This window comes from Malaya genurostris, chromosome 3 (assembly GCF_030247185.1).
Source record: "Malaya genurostris strain Urasoe2022 chromosome 3, Malgen_1.1, whole genome shotgun sequence".
Taxonomy (NCBI): Eukaryota; Metazoa; Arthropoda; class Insecta; order Diptera; family Culicidae; genus Malaya; species Malaya genurostris.
Genome location: NC_080572.1, coordinates 44,420,395 through 44,441,307, shown reverse-complemented (window position 1 = coordinate 44,441,307; position 20,913 = coordinate 44,420,395). Strand labels below are relative to the sequence as shown.

General features: G+C 35.6%; 1 protein-coding gene across 6 annotated transcripts in view; it reads left to right on the top strand.

The window, feature by feature from the left end:
• Nucleotides 1-4,685, top strand: part of LOC131439261 (SOX domain-containing protein dichaete) — a 150,781-nt gene extending 146,096 nt beyond the window's left edge. For all 6 annotated transcript variants that reach the window (XM_058610059.1, XM_058610063.1, XM_058610062.1 and 3 more), the window contains exon 6: nt 3,318-4,685. In XM_058610059.1, coding sequence (XP_058466042.1) covers nt 3,318-3,929 — 612 coding nt within the window. In that variant the 3' untranslated portion in view covers nt 3,930-4,685. The remainder of the gene's footprint in view (nt 1-3,317) is intronic.
• The last annotated feature ends 16,228 nt before the right edge of the window (nt 4,686-20,913 follow it).

The following is a 20,913-nucleotide window of genomic DNA, read 5'->3' as shown; positions in this document are numbered from 1 at the left end:
AATCTCGATACTTCGTGCATTTCTAAAACAAAATTTTGATTCCGATTTCAATTTGAAACTCCATTCCCATCGATACTAGAAATTATAAGTCCCAGAGAAGGTTTGTCTGCACTTAATATCAAATCTCGACGATACACGCATTTGTCAGACATTTGAAATCGAAAACACATTCTGAAGAAAATCCGTATAATTTTGGAAATCCAACCGCATAATTTCGAAAACTTACACAAAAAACTACAATGATCTGTCCCATGGGGTTGTTCGAGCCATTGATGTGGAACAAGGCAACCAAAATTTCTAATGATCGACGTTTTCAATCAAACAGTTCAATCAATCGTCACACTTTTCAATCCACAATTGCACGAGAGTCTGCTTAGATTGATCTTTTTTAGGAACCAACACTGAATACGCGAACCCAGGATATAGAATCTGTTTGTCTTGATTTGTATTTGTTTTATAGCGGACGAAATTACATCAATATCCCAAATGTATGCAATTATATCTTTGCACATACTTGCGATACGGATTTTGATATTTAAGCTTCTCTTCGCCAAGCTTGTGTTCAAGTTTTGTATGCATGCAGTAATTTTTATAGCAATAAGTATCTCAACCATTACTACCATTCTGCGATTTCGGTTGAAGCGATAAACTTTTGTCGTGCATAATTTTTGCTACATGCTATCGGAAGTATGATCACAATTTATGATAAAATTATCAGTTGTGTGACATAATCTCAAATAATTCAAAATTAAATTTTTCTGAAATGTTTGGTATAAACGAGTATCAAAGGGGATAATCCATAAGGCGTGTTTGCCTTACTAGTATTTTTAAAGATCATAGCTCAGTGATCTGTGAAAGGATTTATATAATCTAACTACCAATAGAATCGAAATTTTTCAACTTAAACGCGTATAGCAACAGCATCGAAGTATTTCAATAATACACTATTGAAAAACCTGTCTCATGTTTTGAGGAAGAGAACAAAATATCTGCTGCTGTACAACAAATCGTTCGAAAAAATGTTCCGAACAGTGCTTAATATCGTAGTGAGTTCCACAATTTGATCCTTCTGAAAGGCAGGAATGAATCCCTACAGCATTTTGATAATTTCTTTCAATGAATTATGCAAATCCGAAATGAAATAATCGACATTAAAAGTCTGTATGCGGCTATTTTTATAGCCGTTAGGACCGCCCATTTGTGAAAAAGCTGCAAACGAAATCACGTAAAAAGAAACCTCTTAACAAAAATTGAATCAGTATAAATCAAAATGTCTCTCAGTTAAACTGTTAAAAAGAAATTTAATCAAAAATATTAACTAGAAAATTACCGTAAATTAAAAAATGAAAAGTAACATTACTACGAGGTCTGTTCAAAAAGTTCCCGGAATTTTTTAATTGCGCGCGTCTGGAGAGTCCGGTGGTCAAAATTTTTTTTTATTGTGTTGGTACATATGCCCCTAATGTATGGTGAAATTTTCAGCTGTATTCATTGTTTACATTCTGTCTTGTAGCGGCTGGTGTAGACGTGTTTTTTTGAGCTCAGCGATTTTTGTTAAAAAAACAAACGCTTTTGTTTGTTGTCAAAAAAACAAACGCATTACCATCGCTCAGGAGCTGTGAAACGACGTCAACGACGATCCAAATTTACTTGAAAGGGTCATAACTGGTGATGAAACATGGGTGTACGGTTATGATGTCGAAACAAAAGCACAATCGTCCACGTGGAAGCTCCCAACGTCACCAAGACAAAAATCGCCGAGCTCAAAAAAACACGTCTACACCAGCCGCTACAAGACAGAATGTAAACAATGAATACAGCTGAAAATTTCACCATACATTAGGGACATATGTACCAACACAATAAAAAAAATTTGACCAGACGCGCGCAATTAAAAAATTCCGGGAACTTTTTGAACAGACCTCGTACATCACTTGACATGTAACATCATACAGAAATGTAACCAAAGAGAAACAATAAATATTTAATGTAAAAAAATTAAATCAGTTTGGATTCTATCGCCACTGCGAACAGATGTATTGTGTGTCATTTGTAAAGCTCGTTTCGCTTCCGATAAGAGCAATTACGTCACAGCTGCTAGTCGTTTGCATTGGTGAAAAAACAACGAAAAGAGGACAACACTGGGGAGCATCATAGAAAATCAGCCGTTCTAATGGCTCTAAAAGTTTTCTATACAACTATTAGGATTTCTTGTTCGCAAATCGAAGGTAAAAATCTTCAGTTTAGTGCAAATCTAGAACAGTTTGATTAGATTTGTGCACTTTTCGCTGTGTGGAATTCACAGTAATCGATATCAAGTGAAGCCTTCTTTGTTTTTGCGAAAAATGTGAAAAAGGGTAATGATCAACTAATTGATATTCGGAAGTGTTAAGGAACATGTCAGTTGTTTTCGTATTCACGACATCCAGTTATGTCTCTGACATTACCCACCCGCCTTTTTCTCATCATTAATCGAGTTTATCTTATATAAATTAAAAATTATTCTTAATCACTCAAAATTTACCCTGGGTCTCAGGCGAAAACGACATCACATGGTACTTCAGCCGAATTCGCATGACACAAGATCAGAGCATATCAAGTAAAGCTTCAAATCGTTTTATAGTGCTTTCTGTCTTGCTGTCTAGCAACAACTCACCTCCGGTATGCTACACGTAGTACTGAAACGTGTGCTTCCAACAGCCTCGCTTTTGCCAATCAGAGCGATGCTTTCCCATTGATATATCGCTTACCCCTTGTAAATTATACAGCTTCTCAGGTGAATTTATCTAACTTCGGCTACACCGAATTTCGAATTCCGGTTCGAGTATCGAATCGTTTCTCAAAGCTCAATCGTTTTCTCAAAAAAAGCCAAATCGAATTTCAGAAACAAAAGTTCAAATCAAAATAAACCAATTTTATTCAATTCTGACTTCCGATTTTTACAATGCAAAGTGATATAGAACATGACAATCCCGAAAAGCTTTAAAGTTGGACTCAAAAATATTGAATACCGGCTCTGGAAGTACCTTAAATTACCCTAAACTCTAAAGAAGAAATTACTTCGACATATCATGGAATGTTTAATGGATTGTTACACTTTTAGATTCAAATTCGATCCGATTTGCAGTTTCGACATTACAGAGTAATGAGTGATTAAAATCTCAAATTGTCACTTAAAACGACGGACATTAGAACAAAGTCATGAAAACTGAAACACCGAAAAATATTCATGCAAAAAACACATGCGGATTGATTAAAAAAAGGTATCATCTCACTGCTAGGTGGATTAAGCACGTTTTTTTTTATTTCATTCACAGTCTTCAATCTCCTCCCAGATGGACGTCTCCAAATTTGCTCTAGATCGCAGCGCTTACTTAAATACGGCAGCTGCTGGGGCTCTGTATGACACCACAAAATCACAAACGAATCCTTACAGTGCATATCTGGATCCGACAACTGTACTGACCAAGGCGTACTTCGATTCGAAAATGTATCAAGATCGAGCTACAGCAGCCGCCAGTTACGCGTTCGATATTTCCAAAATTTACGGCTCCACGGCTCAGCAGCAACAGCAACAGCAGCAGCAGCAACAACAACAACAAGCTCATTCTCAGGCACAACAACAGGCTCATCAACAGCAGCAACACCAACTGCACCATCAGCACCAGCTGAACGGTGACGACCGCGAACCGACGCCGCAGTTGAGCGATGTCAATGTGGACATAAAACCACAGCTCGGAGAACAGATGGACAGCTCGCCATTGCATAGCAACAGCTACGGGACAAATAGTCTGCTCGGTGGAGGTGCCGCCGGCTTGTACCAGTATGCCGGTGCTGGACAGACTGGCGGTGGTGGTGTCGTTGGGTCTGGTGCTGGCGGTGGCGGTGGAACCGGAGATTACCGGCGCCCGCTGACGGTTATATTTTGACCAAATTCCGAGGTGATGGATGACAGAGATTATTGAAAAAAAAACTAGACATTAAGCTTACAAACAATAGATCAACGATTACAATTGCTGTGTAGATTATTAGGTGTTATATTTTTGAATCAGCCATCCTGTTAGTATGGTTGCCTACATAAATCATCCGTACTGCGTTTGAAACGAATCCTAGATTTAACGAGGCGCGTCCTTTTTCGGTATGTTTTAACGAAGAAGTACATCTTAGCTCACAACCCGGCTTCTCAACCGACCAGAATAAGCGTAGACACAAACATTTTAAATTGTACCAGTTTGTAGAGAACTTTTTAGACTAGTTACGATTGCAAACTTGTACGAAACGATACTCTCATGAAATTTCAAAGCACGTGATTTATATATAAGAAAGTGAATAACTGTAAAAAGCTTCATGACACATAAATTATGATTACTCATATGGTAAGACAGGCACACACCTCTTTAAAATAAAACTAGCAAAAATTATAGCTTAAGAATACATTCAACATTTCCAAATGTTTTAACAAAAAAATTGTACTCCAAAATGAATATACTCGTTACGATACAAATATCTTCGACAAACATTTATCCCGAAGAGCAACATGGATCTTATATGACGCTGTTAAATTATTTCTTTTCACTTGTAATGGCTATGAAGCTTCCAGAAGAATTCATACCAACTATTATAATATCAACATAATGGGCAAAAGGAACGAATATTGATTGAGTAAAATAAACATAATCACAAAACTAAACTAAATTTATTTGAATTCTATAACTAATTTCGAAAACCGGTCTATTCGCCAATGAGTTATACAACAGAGTCCCCTTTTGGCCAGCACTGAAAAGGCTGATTATAGCTACCAAAATTAATACACACTGTGATCAAGCACCGACAGCTAGCTTAATAGGTGGTATAATATCAACAACGCTATTGGCACCTATCGGGGAATAGCTCAAACAAAATTAAAAGCTTCGGGTAGCACTAAGTTGCACGCAAGTCACTGTTATACTGAATTGCAAGGATGCCAGTAACTGGTTTTAATTAAGATACATGAAATAAAATTCATCGCTCAGCACTTTATAGATTTTTTTTCACGTTGCATCTACAATTTGATAGTAAAAAGTCGGAATTCTTTGCGTTGGATAGTAGTTATTCAATAGTGCATGCACATTTCGTTATTCTGTTCGCGATGTTTGATCTTTGAACTTGATCAATGGCCCAACTGTAGCTTTCAAACGAGCATAAGTTTGTTAAAATCGGTTCAGCCATCTCTGAGAAAATTGAGCGCGTATAAATATCTTCTAAAAGTGCACACACACACACACACACACACACACACACACACACACACACACACACACACACACACACACACACACACACACACACACACACACACACACACACACACACACACACACACACACACATTTTCCGATCTCGTCGAACTGAGTCGAATGGTATATAACACTATGGTTCTCCGATGCTTCGTTCGAAAGTCGGTTTTCCAGCAATTCTAATACCTTTCTATAGAGAAAGGCAAAACTAGCATTTTATAAAATGACATGTAAGATTTATTTGGAATGAGCACAACACTTGCAGAAATACAACATTACATATGCTTTTAAAAGTGAACTACACCAGGAAATTTGGATATAGTTTACATATTGCTGAAATCATCAATATATCACCTTTAAAATATATTGAGCGAAAAGTTAAGTTCATCAAAGCTTCTTTCCTAGGTGTATGTTACAGCTTGAGCGATTTGTTTGTGTAACTTCAACATATGAGCTAACCAAAATTCATACAGTTACATACAGTTCGTGACACAAATATATGGTTAAATAAAATAATGAATGTGCTGCTTTTTAGTTGAATTTAATATATCTGCTAAAAAGATATCAAATAAAACGTAAAATATTTCATATTCCCAAAGTCATTTTTCTGAATGTTTTTCTAATAACATTCCCTAATGTATGGGACTTTATTTATTCAACACACTCTTATAGTCATATTGGAAAACATTAATAAATTATTCTAGATCTTTCAAGTTCATTTTAATATTATATTTATGAGAATGGAAAATTTTTCAAGAATGATTGAGAATAAACGTACCAACATTCTGATATTTCCCTTGAAAATGGATAAATTTATATATTCACAAACGCAATACATAACCATTAAAACACATTCATTCGAAGACGTTTGAATATTTGAGGCTTTGAATATTTGAGGCCTACTTTACTACTTTACTACTTTACTACTTTACTACTTTACTACTTTACTACTTTACTACTTTACTACTTTACTACTTTACTACTTTACTACTTTACTACTTTACTACTTTACTACTTTACTACTTTACTACTTTACTACTTTACTACTTTACTACTTTACTACTTTACTACTTTACTACTTTACTACTTTACTACTTTACTACTTTACTACTTTACTACTTTACTACTTTACTACTTTACTACTTTACTACTTTACTACTTTACTACTTTACTACTTTACTACTTTACTACTTTACTACTTTACTACTTTACTACTTTACTACTTTACTACTTTACTACTTTACTACTTTACTACTTTACTACTTTACTACTTTACTACTTTACTACTTTACTACTTTACTACTTTACTACTTTACTACTTTACTACTTTACTACTTTACTACTTTACTACTTTACTACTTTACTACTTTACTACTTTACTACTTTACTACTTTACTACTTTACTACTTTACTACTTTACTACTTTACTACTTTACTACTTTACTACTTTACTACTTTACTACTTTACTACTTTACTACTTTACTACTTTACTACTTTACTACTTTACTACTTTACTACTTTACTACTTTACTACTTTACTACTTTACTACTTTACTACTTTACTACTTTACTACTTTACTACTTTACTACTTTACTACTTTACTACTTTACTACTTTACTACTTTACTACTTTACTACTTTACTACTTTACTACTTTACTACTTTACTACTTTACTACTTTACTACTTTACTACTTTACTACTTTACTACTTTACTACTTTACTACTTTACTACTTTACTACTTTACTACTTTACTACTTTACTACTTTACTACTTTACTACTTTACTACTTTACTACTTTACTACTTTACTACTTTACTACTTTACTACTTTACTACTTTACTACTTTACTACTTTACTACTTTACTACTTTACTACTTTACTACTTTACTACTTTACTACTTTACTACTTTACTACTTTACTACTTTACTACTTTACTACTTTACTACATTTATGGATGCACTGGCCATGATAATAAGAGAATTTGCCACCGATCATAAAACAATCAACCCAACCAACCCACTCAACTTTACTAAGCTTTCCCATTTGTCGTCGTAATAGTTTTACATTCTCCGCCCGCACAAAACCCCAATCATAATCATAAAAGCTTGAGTGGGAGCAATCTCCAAACAAACTGACAAAGCACCGAAAAACTGAGGACTAAAGAGCCTCTTCGGAGGCAAATAAACTGTTTGCTTTCTCCCCGTCACCACACTGCTAGTGTTTTCATTCACCTCCAGGAAAAACTTTCGGGCATAAAGAAGATTTGTCACATCGTACTCGCTCAACCACAGTGTTCCGAGTTCCGAGTACAGTGACTGCTGAATGGCGAGCACCTTCCTAGGCCGATCCAAGCAAATACCCGACCACCCACCGCAAAAACACCTAGCTTCCAACGATTGCTGGCAGCGCACAGCCGAAGATAGCCTCCTGTCTGTATGCAGATGCCATAAAAAAGCATAATAGAGGAATAATGTCCATTATTCGGAAACAAATGGCTTCACTGTGTTATTCTGATAACAAAAACATTGTCCCTGTCTTCAATGTTCCTCTGATTCAAAGCACTCCAACGTTTGTTAGTGATTGTCACCGGAGATGCTTTGATCCTGGTGAGGTTCTAGCCGGTGGAACAGATTCGGTGAGGTTCATGCGGAATTTTGTGGATCATTCGTCCATTCTTGGAGCACATTTCATTTCACTGTGTTTTCGTACTCCTTGGTTGCTCTACCGTAGACGGATGCTTTAAACAATTCCATTAATTCGGTTCTAAGCTCAGGATTTAAAGATAGAAATTCTTAAATTTTCGTATAAAACAAACATACATTATAATAGCCAACTAATACGTAGGTAAGTAAGTGCCGGATCTGACAGCCAGGTAGCGTCACTAATTGAACATCCCTCTAGCGTTCATTTGAGACATCCTTCAGGTTTCATCTGTCAAAATTTTAAAACATTCGGCTCATTAATTTGTTAGTTATTGTCTGTTCAGTTCCGCTACTTTTGAAAAAAAATAGAATCAATGAAGAAAAAGGATTACTTCCGAAACCGGAATGCGGGAACCGGTATAATAAAAGCGGCTTGTTTGTCTGACAATGACTACCGATTTGAATAGTTTTGTGGTAAATTTAGAAATTATTTAACGTTTTTTACTTCGCCACTTTTAATGACGGTATAAATATTTAAACAATCTTCACCATGTAAATCCTGAACCGTATGTCGGATTAGGATGACATTCAGTAATTCAATATGGGACCCGTTATTTGAACATAAGTTGGAATATATATGACCACTATTTCCGGTGCTTCCAGAATCAGAAACCGGGAGCCAGGTTAGCCGAATCGATTTGTTTGGTTGTCTATCGATAATGGGTACCGATTGGAGTATTTTGGATACCAGTTTAGAAATTCTTTTACGTGTTATTTACGTGTATCAAATTTTTAACATACTTTACCATATAATTCCGGAACCGATAGTCGGATCTGGATGAAATTTGAAAGTTTTCTATAGGACTATGAGACCTTTTATTTGAATCTAAACTTGATGAAATCGGTCACCATATCTGAGTGGTGAGGAAGAAATTTTAAATAGGATGTCTGTGTGTCTGCATGTGTGTGCCAAATTATGAGTCGTGTTTCTCATGGATGGCTCAGGGACCGATTTCGATTTCGATGAAAGGTCATCCATGAAGTATTTACGATATTGGTTTTGTTTTGAGATTTTATGATTACTTTCTGAGTTATATAAACTTTTATGTAAAAAATCGCAGTTTTTTAACAATATCTGACACAATTGACTTTGATAACAAAATATGTTTGAATACTTCAATTCTACACCACAATAGCTATTCAACAAGCCATAGATTGTTAAAATCCATCCATTTTTAAGGTAGATATCGATGTTTTTGTGTAAACGATGTTTTCCCCTTATTCCAGTGCTCAGTGGTTCCAATTATACAAGAATGCGATTTTTGGAATTTTGGAGCCTAATGCCTTCAGAAGAATTTTTGATTTGAATTTTCCCCGTCTCTTGATATAATCAATATTATCAGTAATCCATCTAGAAGTGAGATTAAAGTGATAATTTGCCTAAATGGCGTGAAAGAGAATTCATTTCTTTGGAGAAGTTTTAGATCAAATTATTACAAGAAAACATGCCGAACACATGAACTCTTTAAAATGGATTGGTGTCGAGATATGAATAATATGAAGCATTGTTTATCGTAGGGCCCAAAATGTTTGAACCTTTTTTATAAATATAAAAAAATAGTTTCAGAGTTCGCTCAAAATTTGGAAATCGAACTGAGCAAATGTCTGTGTGCCCCGTATGTGTGAGCAAAATAAAGAGGCGTGAATTTCAGAGATGGTTAGACCGATTTTGACCAAACTAGTTGCAGGTCAGGTGTTCTGCGTGGCCAGTCAATGTCGCCAATGATATTTCTTCCGATATGCACGTTGAGTTAACACAATGGAACTACTGTTTACGATCTAAAGTATCACTATTTCAGCGCGATGGAGCACCCTGTATTTAGGCTTGAAATTCGAAAAATTACGTTTGACTAGTCTACACATACAACATTAGAGAACAGCTACTTCTGGAAAGAAGGGCAATAAGTAAAGTCAATGCTCTTGAGCTATAAAATAAAATTCTAGTGTTTAAATGACTATTTAAATTGAAAAAAAACCTGTTTTAATCCACCTAGTGGTGTAATGATGCCTTTCTCATATTACTCATTACATCACAAATATTACCGTAAATTCGTAAAAACAACTGTTCATTGAATAGAAACAGGAAAATTCGTTCGGCCTTAATCTCACAAACTCTACAAATCCTGTGTACCCTGTAGTGCCGGAAATAGTATCCACAATTTATGAATTCCGTATGAAACTGAAAGATTTTTCCTTTGAACATATAAGTTTGTGGAAATAGATTTGGCCATCTTGAAGAAAGTTTGGTGATTTGCTGTTTTCAATCACGATTTCAAATTCTTTCGAACCCGGATGCACCGTTTGTGTTTTCTTCTTCTTTCCGGTATGGTATTGTATTGTCATTATATATGCCAATTAGAACGATTTGACACTTATCGCCCTGTAACTGCGGAACCGGAAGTTACAGGGTCCGGCACTCGAAGTGTAACCAACTTCAGACCGCTCGCGCAGCTGACGCACGGGCATCAGCTCTCTAGAAATTTGCTAAATGACAGTTCGGAGTTGTATTGTTTACAAGCGTAAGAAAGCATTTTGCCAAAAGTGAACGCGAAAAAAAATCAGTGATGGATTTAATACGTAATAGTGTGATTGCTTTATATTTAGATGGAAAATAACAACCAGCGATTGTTCGTGAGCTCGAACACCTTAAAGTGAATAAAGATTTTGTTTATCGCACCATAACTCGTTACAATAATACTGGTAGCATCGCAAAACGTCATGGAAGTGGTCATCAAAAGACTGCAACGTCACATGAGATGGTTCAAAAAGTGAAGAAGCGACTTGAACGAAATCCTCGACGAAGTGCCAATCAAATGGCAAAAGAACTGAAAATATCCGACCGTAGCATCCGCCGCATACTGAAAAATGATCTGAAGGTCAAGCCTTACAAGATCCAAAAGGCGCATGATCTCACACCGAAGCAGCAACAAGTTAGACTTGAGAGAGCGAAGGAGTTGCTTCGTTTGGCCGAAAGCGGTCAATTTCCGAACATTGTATTTTCTGACGAGAAAATTTTTCCAATTGAGCAATTCGTAAACTCTCAAAACGATAGGGTTTACTTGACCAACCGTTCATACGAGAATTTGAGTCATCGATGGGCCACCAGGAGGCATCACCCGCAACAGATAATGGTTTGGGCCGCTGTAACCGCAGATGGGCGCTCTCCAATCGTTTTCATCGAGCCTGGCGTCAAGGTAAATGCGACATATTATCGGGAAAGTATTCTGGAGGTTGCTTTGAAGCCGTGGGCAGACAAACATTTCGGTGGCAGACCATGGACGTTTCAGCAGGACTCGGCACCGTCTCACAAGGCTCGAGTGAACCAAGAATCGCTGAAACAACAACGTTCCGAACTTCATCACGTCCACACAATGGCTCTCGAATTCACCAGATGCGAATCCAATGGATTATTCTCTTTGGGCCATTTTGGAGAGCAAAGTCCGAACTAAAAGATACACCAGTCTCGAGGCGCTGAAAAAAGTTATTGTCCGCGAGTGGGCCAAACTACCTGCAAGTCACATTCGGGCAGCTTGCGATTCGTTTTTTGACCGTCTCAAGGCCATAGTCAAGGCAAAAGGTGGTCATATCGAGCAAAAGTGAATTGATTCTGAATTTTGTATTATTTTTACACATTTTGTACTTTGAATTAAGTAAAAGTAATTTTCCAAACTGAATTTATGGTCTTTTTAATTGGTTACACTTCGAGTGCCGGACCCTGTAGATCCGGATGAAATTTCACGGTAGCTTCAAAGATAATATGAGCTTTAATTCAAATCAAAATTTTTGACACACATTTTTTATTTCAATATGGTACGTGGAATTTTTGAGATATGATTTTTTGAAATTTCGCGTTTACGAAAAAGAACCTTTTTTAACAGCCTATAACTGTGAAATCTAATAAAGATACAAAAATTCAAGACATGAAATGTTCGTCTTTTCCATAGCTTTCAAATAAGCGATTCCATAAAACAACCTTTACAATTAATTTAAAGAAAAAAGTTAAAATTTAATAAACAAATAAAAAAATTCAAACTTGGGCCTATTATTTTTTCTTTTTTTAGTTGAAAAAAGAAGCCTTAGGGTTTTAACTCAATCTTGGCCATGTTTCAGAGTGGAAAGGTGAATACTTTCAGAGCAGTGAATTTTTCAATCACGACCCGAACGCGCGGAGTGTACCGCAGCGCAACTCGCTCGGATAAGGGGTTAACTTATCGACACATGTCGCGCCACTGATCGAATCCTAACTTCGACAGTTTATTGTTAGCAACGTTTCAGTTAAGATCGTGGTGTAAAAATTAATTCAAAAATCAATATCATTCGTGGCGTCGAGTTTCTTCTTCGATTTTTTGCAAGCAAATGATGTTTTGTGTGCACCGTGTAAAATTGTTTGACTTTAATTATTATTTCAGAGAAAAATTATTTTTCTGTGAAATATGAATATTCATGATTTTTTATATAAAGACATCAAAAATTTGATAAAAAAAATTAGTTTTTACTTTTTGTTCCCTGAATCGCGATAATCCTTTTTTCCCACGAGATTCCCTACTTTCGTAACAAAATATTTTGATGTATTCATCGTATGCGCTATCTTACGAATACTCCAGTTTTTTGGCAAAACAGTTAAAATTCTCATTCTTTCCGATTTAATTTCATCTTTAGCATGAAATTTTTGTTTCATTTCGGTAAGATAACCGGAAGGCAAATGTGATTCATTCTAAAATAGGCAATCGATATTTCAAAATTTGAGAAATGCAGTGTTACAATGTAAGTAAATGTAATAATTCCTTCTGTATAATCGCTGAACATGGACACATTCACCCCTATTCTCTACGTCGATTCCACTCTGAAACTTTGCCAAGATTGAGTTAAAACCCTAAGGCTTCGTTTTTCAACTAAAAAAAAATTGGCCCAAGTTCGAATTTTTTTTATTTGTTTATTAATTTTTAACTTTTTTCATTAAATTAACTTTAAAGGTTGTTTTATGGAATTGAAAAAAGGTTCTGTTTCGTAAACGCGAAATTTCAAAAAAAAATTTCTCAAAAATTTCACGTACCATATTGAAATAAAAAAATACGTGTCGAGCTCTTTACCGAAAAAAAATAGTTAGAAGAAAAGAAAATTTTGAGTGGCTGATTTTGCGTGGAATGCCCCGTATATTTCGGTTATTTTCTGATTTTTGAAAAAGCCGCTAACTCAATTTCTTACAAAATCATCTTAAAAGCCATCTCTGTGCAGTTGATAATTTTCAAGTTACAACGATTCTATATGAAACGGTATAATTGAGTTTGTTTTAACTCCATGTGTTAACAACACGTGGAACTAATTAGGAAAAACGCAATTTTTCGGCAAATATCAACTTTATTCATCAACATTGTTTCCTTCTAGAGCAACACCAGCAGTCCAGCGCTTGTCTACCATTTCAATACAATGCACAGTGGGGCACGATGCACGATCAAAAACGCGACTTTGCTCAAAATTTTTATAAAAACATAAGCAAACATTTTAAAAGTTAGTATTTCCTGTGCAAATTTTTCTGTAGAATAGATTTATGATTCCTCTTTTTTCTGACATGACTTTAAAAACTAACTGTGAAACTCAGGAAAAAATTCAACTCAACCAATCGGAAGTTATTCCTGGCGTGCTCTTAAGTTTGATAAATTGTTTTTAATAAGATTGACCGCAAACAACTGTTTTCTGTTTTACCCCCAGTCATCTTCTTCCATGAATTTACAGAAAAAAAAACTAAATTTTGGTTAAACAAGACAGATCTATGTTTCGCATATAACCTCAAATAATAATTTACAGATAGTGTTCATGATTGCATGCTTCGTGCTACATCGTTTTACCCCAATTTTCCCACAAATATAATTTTATGTTGAATTCAGATTTACAATCCCGAAGCAGATACAATATGACCTACCAATATTTGTTCATATTACGTGCAAAATATCTTTGATCCAATTAAACACAATGGGAATGACAGTACTAGCCTGTTGAACCCGTTTTATCCCAATTTTATTCATAAGTCGTATTTCTGGTTAAACTTTATTTCGCATACCGTAAGCAGGCTGATTGCGGTTGATGAAAATCGATTGATATTACGAAGAAAGACCTAAAAATAAGATCACAAATGAATTCAATGACCCAACGAATCTTGTTATACCGTTTTACCCTAATTTATCCTTTAACTAAGTCTTAAGATTTTGATCAACATTGAATTCATTTGTAATCCTATTTTCAGGTCTTTTTTCTTAATATCAATCGATTTTCATCAACCGCAATCAGCTTGCTTTCGGTATGCGAGAGAAAGTTTAACAAGAAATACGACTTTTGATATAAATTGGGGTAAAACGGGTTAAACAGGCTAGTACTGTCTTTCCCATTGTGTTTAATTGGATCACAATTGTTTTGCACGTATAATGAACCAATATTGACAGATCGTATTGGATATTTTTTTGGATTGTAAATCATATTTGAGCTGAATATTATACCTATAAAAAAATGGGGTGAAACGGTACAACGAGTTTACTGCTGTCATTAAAACTATGTACAATCGATTTGTTCGACTTTTTTACATCAGAAACACTCTATTCGCTCTTCTGCAAGTGCTTCGGTTTTATATTATATACTTAAGCTTGAATAAAATACAGTAAAAAAGGTATTTTGTGGTAAAATGAACATGATAGCGATTCGTGCGGTCCTTCTTAATACATGGAATCGATTTTACTGACCATTTTACACCAAAAAAGTGCTTTGTCGTCAGCTGTATCATGCCTCCAAAGAAATCGTCGCGTTTTTGGTCCATTTTTCCCTGCTGTGCAATGGTTGAAATAAGTCATATCGGATGAATATAGTGAGTACGGCTACCAAACCCAATTCATGCACATAAAATAAACGTCCCGTTGTTCGTTATTGCTCCAACAACTTCACATAAAGAAAGACTTCGTATTGGTAAATGTATTGCTTTTAATCTGTAAAATCACATTCTTATGCTTTATTAGTTTTTTTGTATAGAACTTAAAGTTTTGTAGATGCTTGAAAAAAAGTTTTAGCAGCAACTTCTTCGTTTTCTAAAAAACGCAAATCAACTTAACGTTCAATGATGGATGTTAAAACCAGTTAAAAGAATAAATAAAGTAAACAATGTTAAGACATCTTTTTTTTCTATTTACTTTTTCGATTAATTTTTCAACAAATGAAAAAAACTTAACTTTTTTCAGTGTATTGTATCTTTCGGTTGATTTTTCAAATGGTCGTATAAGCAAGTGATAGTTTTCCTTTGTTTAGTTTCTATTTCGATTATAAAGAATTTCATAGATTTTACAGTACTTATCGAAAGTCGAAGGTTTCGGGTAACATTGGAAACAAAGTGCTGAGTGGTACGCGTGGAAACCGCTTAATAATTTCTAGAAAACGAAACTGTCACTAACTTATACGGCTATTCGGAAACTCAAACGAAAATTGATTACCTATGACTTACAGAAATGCCGGGTGCACGGATGAATCTGATAGACACAGATTCTTCAAACGTTGTTTCGTTTGTCTTCTGAAAACGTATATTAAGTATTATTTTATTCTGGGCTCGTGTTTGTCGCACTTTTGTTTTTTTTTTTTTGATGCTATCGAAACCGATCCTGATAGGAAAGTTCTTATGGAATTTCAACATGGATTCTGCACAGACACAACTTTTTCCTGGAAACCATTTTTATATATGTAACAGTATTTTAGTTACAACTATTTGAAGAAAGTGCATGCCAAAAAAGTATTCGCACTTCTAAAAAAATAGTGTTGAGTGGAGTCGATCTCTATCCGTGAATATTTATTGGTTTGCATTACTGAAAACGCGTACAAAGTTTCATCTACTAGGGCTAAAATGTGACCGCTTGTGGTTGAACACCCAAATTGAACCGTAATATTAAGTTCACACTATGGCCTTAAGCGGGGCAATTATTTTAACACGTTTTGACTCTGTAGTGTGAACATAGTATAACAGTGTAGAAACGATTCATGTTACAATAAACAGTGAACGTTGAAAAATAAAGTTTCAACCAAATCGAACAAAGTCGATTCTGATTTTGTCACAAGATTATGCTTCTGGAATGGGTTTCACATATTTCTAAAATTGATTCCGTGAACAACTGCAAGCATTTCTGGAGTCAAACTTAAACATAAATCATACTGTCTAATGATGATGAATACCAACCTTTAGCAGAATAAATTCCGCAGGCTACAAATTTCTTACAGTCTCAGTACTGACCATACCTGCAGCATCTCACCAGCTCGTACAGAGCTATCAATGCCGAATCGGTTTATTTGTTCTCCATTTATCTTCTTATCTATAGACCGAAAGAATCCTCTCCCATCACGGGATTCGAAAAGAAGAAAAAAATCAATCCCCCTTCACCAGTCTCATTTGCACGTGTTTAGCACATAAAAAGCCGACTTCCAAACACCACAGCTAGATCAAATAAACCGCAATAAATTTCATCGATTCTATTTTTCTTCCCCCAAATGGAAAAAAAGGACGCATCGTGCGTGTCCTGGCCGGTATACAAATCGGTTTATTTTCACTCGGGACTGCGGATTGCCATTTAAACTGGACCACTTTTCCCCCGGAAAGCGTTTGTCCTTTCTTCTCCGATCGGCAGTAGCATCCGATTTTTACAAAAGCATGAGAAAAGCCAAAGTGTGCTTCTTTTATCTGCCATAAGTAAGCCACATTTATTGCTCCCTGGTCCAAAGTGGCGCCTGGCCTGACACATTGTCCGGGCAGTGCGGGACCGAAATCTCCAGAGATTTTGATTTTTCAATTTTCGAAATTGGCAATCCTTTCGGTTTTGCTATTTTGTGAATTATGAATACAGTGCTCACACAGAGCAAACTGTATTCTCACGCAGACATCTCTATTACACTGATACAATAAGACCCTAAACAATAAAATCAAATCAAACCAATTGCACGCTCCGAAATGTGAGGACGGGACAGACAATTGCGTCATCTCGATGCCTCTAAGCGGGAAACTTATTGTTATGGCAGTTTTAATCCGTCCTTCAGTCAGGATTATCGTATTTTATTACACGGGACTTTATCTAACCGGATCGCATCGCACGCATGAACAGCGCGGTTTGTGTGGAGCGTTAGAAATAACTGGGATGCACAGAGATGTTGGAAAATGACAATCAATACCAGTTTGAGTTTTTGTGAGTTTACATGTCATTTTACTATTACTAATTAAGTGGAAGTCTAGATTCAGAATTTTCCTTGGAACAGAGCTTTGCTTACCCAACCTTGTCGAAGGAACATTGTTTTGAGTCTTCTTTACAGAGAGAATGAGAATGTTCAAACCACAACGATTTTCTTTGTAATAGTGAACAAAAAATTGAATTCTTTTTATAAACCTTTTTGATTAAAACTTCAAAAACGACGTTTGTTTTTTGCTATTATAATATAGGAAGGTTATACAATGTGTGTGTGTGTGTGTGTGTGTGTGTGTGTGTGTGTGTGTGTGTGTGTGTGTAAGTGTGCGTAAACTTAGATTCAAATGGAAGGTCTAGTGGTACCATACATAATTCGTGAATATTGTTTAAATATGACTACTGGTTCCAGAGTTACAGGGTAATAAGAGAAAATTCATGTGTGTGTTTTTTCCTTTCTCATATTGGAAAGTTATGCAATCACTGTGAAAACCAACTTTTGAACCAAGGTGTAATATACCATTCGACACGTTCGTTTAGTACGCGAAATGTCTGTGTGTATGTAACGTTTTTGTGCACCTAGTTTTCTCGGAGATGGCTGGATCGATTTTCACAAACTTTGATTCAAATGGAAGGTCTTATGATGCCGTGCGAAATTCACCAATTTTGTTTGAATCCAACATCCAGTTCCGGAATTATGGGTTAAAATATGCAACAAAATGAAAATATGTGCACTATTTTTTCTCGGAGATGGCTGAACCGATTTTCCAATCGATAATCCTTGCCAATTGATGGCCAAGCGAATCGACTTCGGCCATACCAGTCCCCGGCTTCCGATTTTGAAAGCACCAGGAATATTGTTCGCAAACTCTAAACTCGATCTCACTATTTCCTCAAAAATAGTTTCTAATGAAAGGTCCTATGATTCCATACGGAACGATACGACTTCCGGTTCCGAAATTGCAGGTGAATGTAAAAGAAATTGAAACCTTCTTAAAGGGTGATTTTTTGCTGGTATCTTTTTGGCAACCCTGTTTTTGACAGATCACGCGTGAATTGTGTCTTGTGTTATTGTAAAATTTGTTCAGTTTGGTGTTTAATTTAATCATGAATCGTCGTTTGGCAAAGTTGGAGGAAGATCCACTATTTTATCCAGAATTTAGCGATGAAGCTTAAATTAAAGGTTAAATGAATACGTCGACAGGCAAAATTGCCGCATCTGTAATGAAGACCAGCTAGAAGCATTGTAAGAGCTACCAATTCATCCCAAAGAAGTCAATGTTTGGTGTGAATTATGGGTCGATGACATTATTGGTGAAATACCGGCCGGTATGCTGGAGAGAGTATGCCGAAATTGGACCTTGCACATGGGCCATCTAAAGCGGAGCCGCAGACAACATTTGCATAAAACCATCTTCAAACAATAAAGTATATTGATCGTTCTATCGATTCCGATAAAGATTTTATCAATTTTCTCAATTTTGTTGTCTCTTAAAAAATCACCCTTTATAAAGTGTACCGGTTCGTACATGCGCTGGTACGGGAGAAGAAAACACAGAACCGCCTCTACGAATGAAAGACAAAGCGTGCGGTGTTCGATTTCGTACACGCGGTAAAGAAAACGAAAACCAACACAGAACACACTCGGTTTTGAAAACACAAGCAGAGTCAATCGGCACCGAGCAAACATTAGCACAAGTTTTCAATCGTTTTGAAGAAATCAGGATCTAATTCAAATTCCTTGTCAGTGGGTATCGAAAATGGAACAATTTCCTTAAAACTAGTTAGTAAATTATTCTAGCGTGTAGGTTCGCTTATATCCTAACAAACTAACCGATCGAACTTTGATTCAAATAATTTTTTTATCCCTATTGAATGCGGTTGAATTTCATCTGTATCCAACTTACAGGGCGATGAAAGTTAAAAATGTCTAACCGTCATGTGTTTGACAACACAAAAAAGTATGAAACTTTCAACATAGATCGTAAAACTATTAAAAATTGTAGGCCTGCTTATTTGATGACCGTAACAACTTACTACAACTGCATTCTCACATTCTCCGGATTCCGGTTCCGGAAACAGTTTTTCATTGCGTCCTATATGAAATTTGCATCGAATTCTCGTAAAATGTTTATGAGAAAGGTACTATTACACCACTAGGTGGATTGAAATAGGTTTTATTTTCAGAAATTACCATATAAAGATCAGCATTTTTCTTAAAATTGGATCAAAAATTATTTATAAGGTGATGAGTGCTCAAATTTTTAAACAGTTGTTTAGAGCGTCGATGCAAAATACGAGTTAAACAGAGCTAAAACTAATAGAATTTATGAATAACATGATCGCTAAGTTTGGCATGTTAGTCACTAAGTTTGGCTAAACCAGTCCCCAGATTCTAGTTCCGGAAGTACCGGAAATAGTGAGCACATACTCCAAATCAACTCACTTACTTTTCTCAGAGATGGCTGAACTGATTTTCACTAACATAGGTATAGATATAGAAGATTTAGGTCAAATGTATCGTTTGGATTATTAAAATCTGTTGATGCAAAATAAGAGAAGGTTTTATAACTGTTGGAAGAGCAAGTTTGAAGGAGACCTACACCTCCAAGCTTTTCCAAGCTCCAAAATAAAATAAAGTTGTTGGGATCCGACTTCCGGTTCCAAATTTACACGGTGACAAGTGTTTCAAATTTCGAACCTTCGTTCGATGCACGATGCAAAGACTAATTTGTAAGTGACTTCATTTTCTCAGAGATGACTCAAGCGATTAGAGAACTGTTTAATTTTGTAGGTTATGTTTTTATTGGGGGTTTCTCTCTATTTCTTTGTAAATTTTACAAAACTTATTAGTTCAAATAAATTATAATTCGTAAGTGTAAAAATTGTACTGCTTGGAATTAAATACTATCGAAATTTATGTTTTATGTTTTGCATTATTTAAAATTGTTTTAGTTATTTCAACTCTTGTATTTGTTTGTTGAAATTAAAATATTATTTTGTGTTCAAGGAGGAATTATTTCCTTCAAATATATTCACACGATTATTTAAGAATATTTTTTGTTGTATTCTTCACGCAGAAAAATCCCGGTTTTTGTAAAACAACAGAACGATTAGTTGACCATCAAACTAAAAAAATAGTTATTTCAGACCGCAATATCGTCGGTTCAAACAAAATGTTTGTTTTAAAGAAGATTCTAGTTTTTTTTTTTCAAACAAATGTTTGTTGTTTCAAAGAAACATTGGTTGAATCAAACCAGAATTGTTATTGTCCCTATATCAACAAAAAAATGGATTGAATTACCCAGAATTTACTGTCACATTTTTTTTCTATGTGTCGTCTAATAAGTTGGAAATCGAATGCTCCTAAACCTAGAAGATACTTGGTGTTGGTAGTACTGCAAAGTTGTACACCTGGTAGCTTGAATGTCTGTTCTCTGTGCCGAAACCAAGTAAATAAGCTGAAAATAAATGTAGTCCAAATAGAAGGTCTGTGACAATCATATTTTTGCCTTTCTCATATAGAAAGGCTATTCAATCACTGTGGAAACCGTCTTTTGAACCGAGGCCCGGAGAGCCGAATGTCATATACCGTTCGATTTAGCTCGATGAACTGAGCAAATGTCTGTGTATGTGCGTATATGTGTGTGTGTGTGTGACTTTTGTCGGCGATGGCTAAACCGATTTTCACAACCTTAGATTCAACTGAGGTCTTGAGATGTCATAAGAATATCTC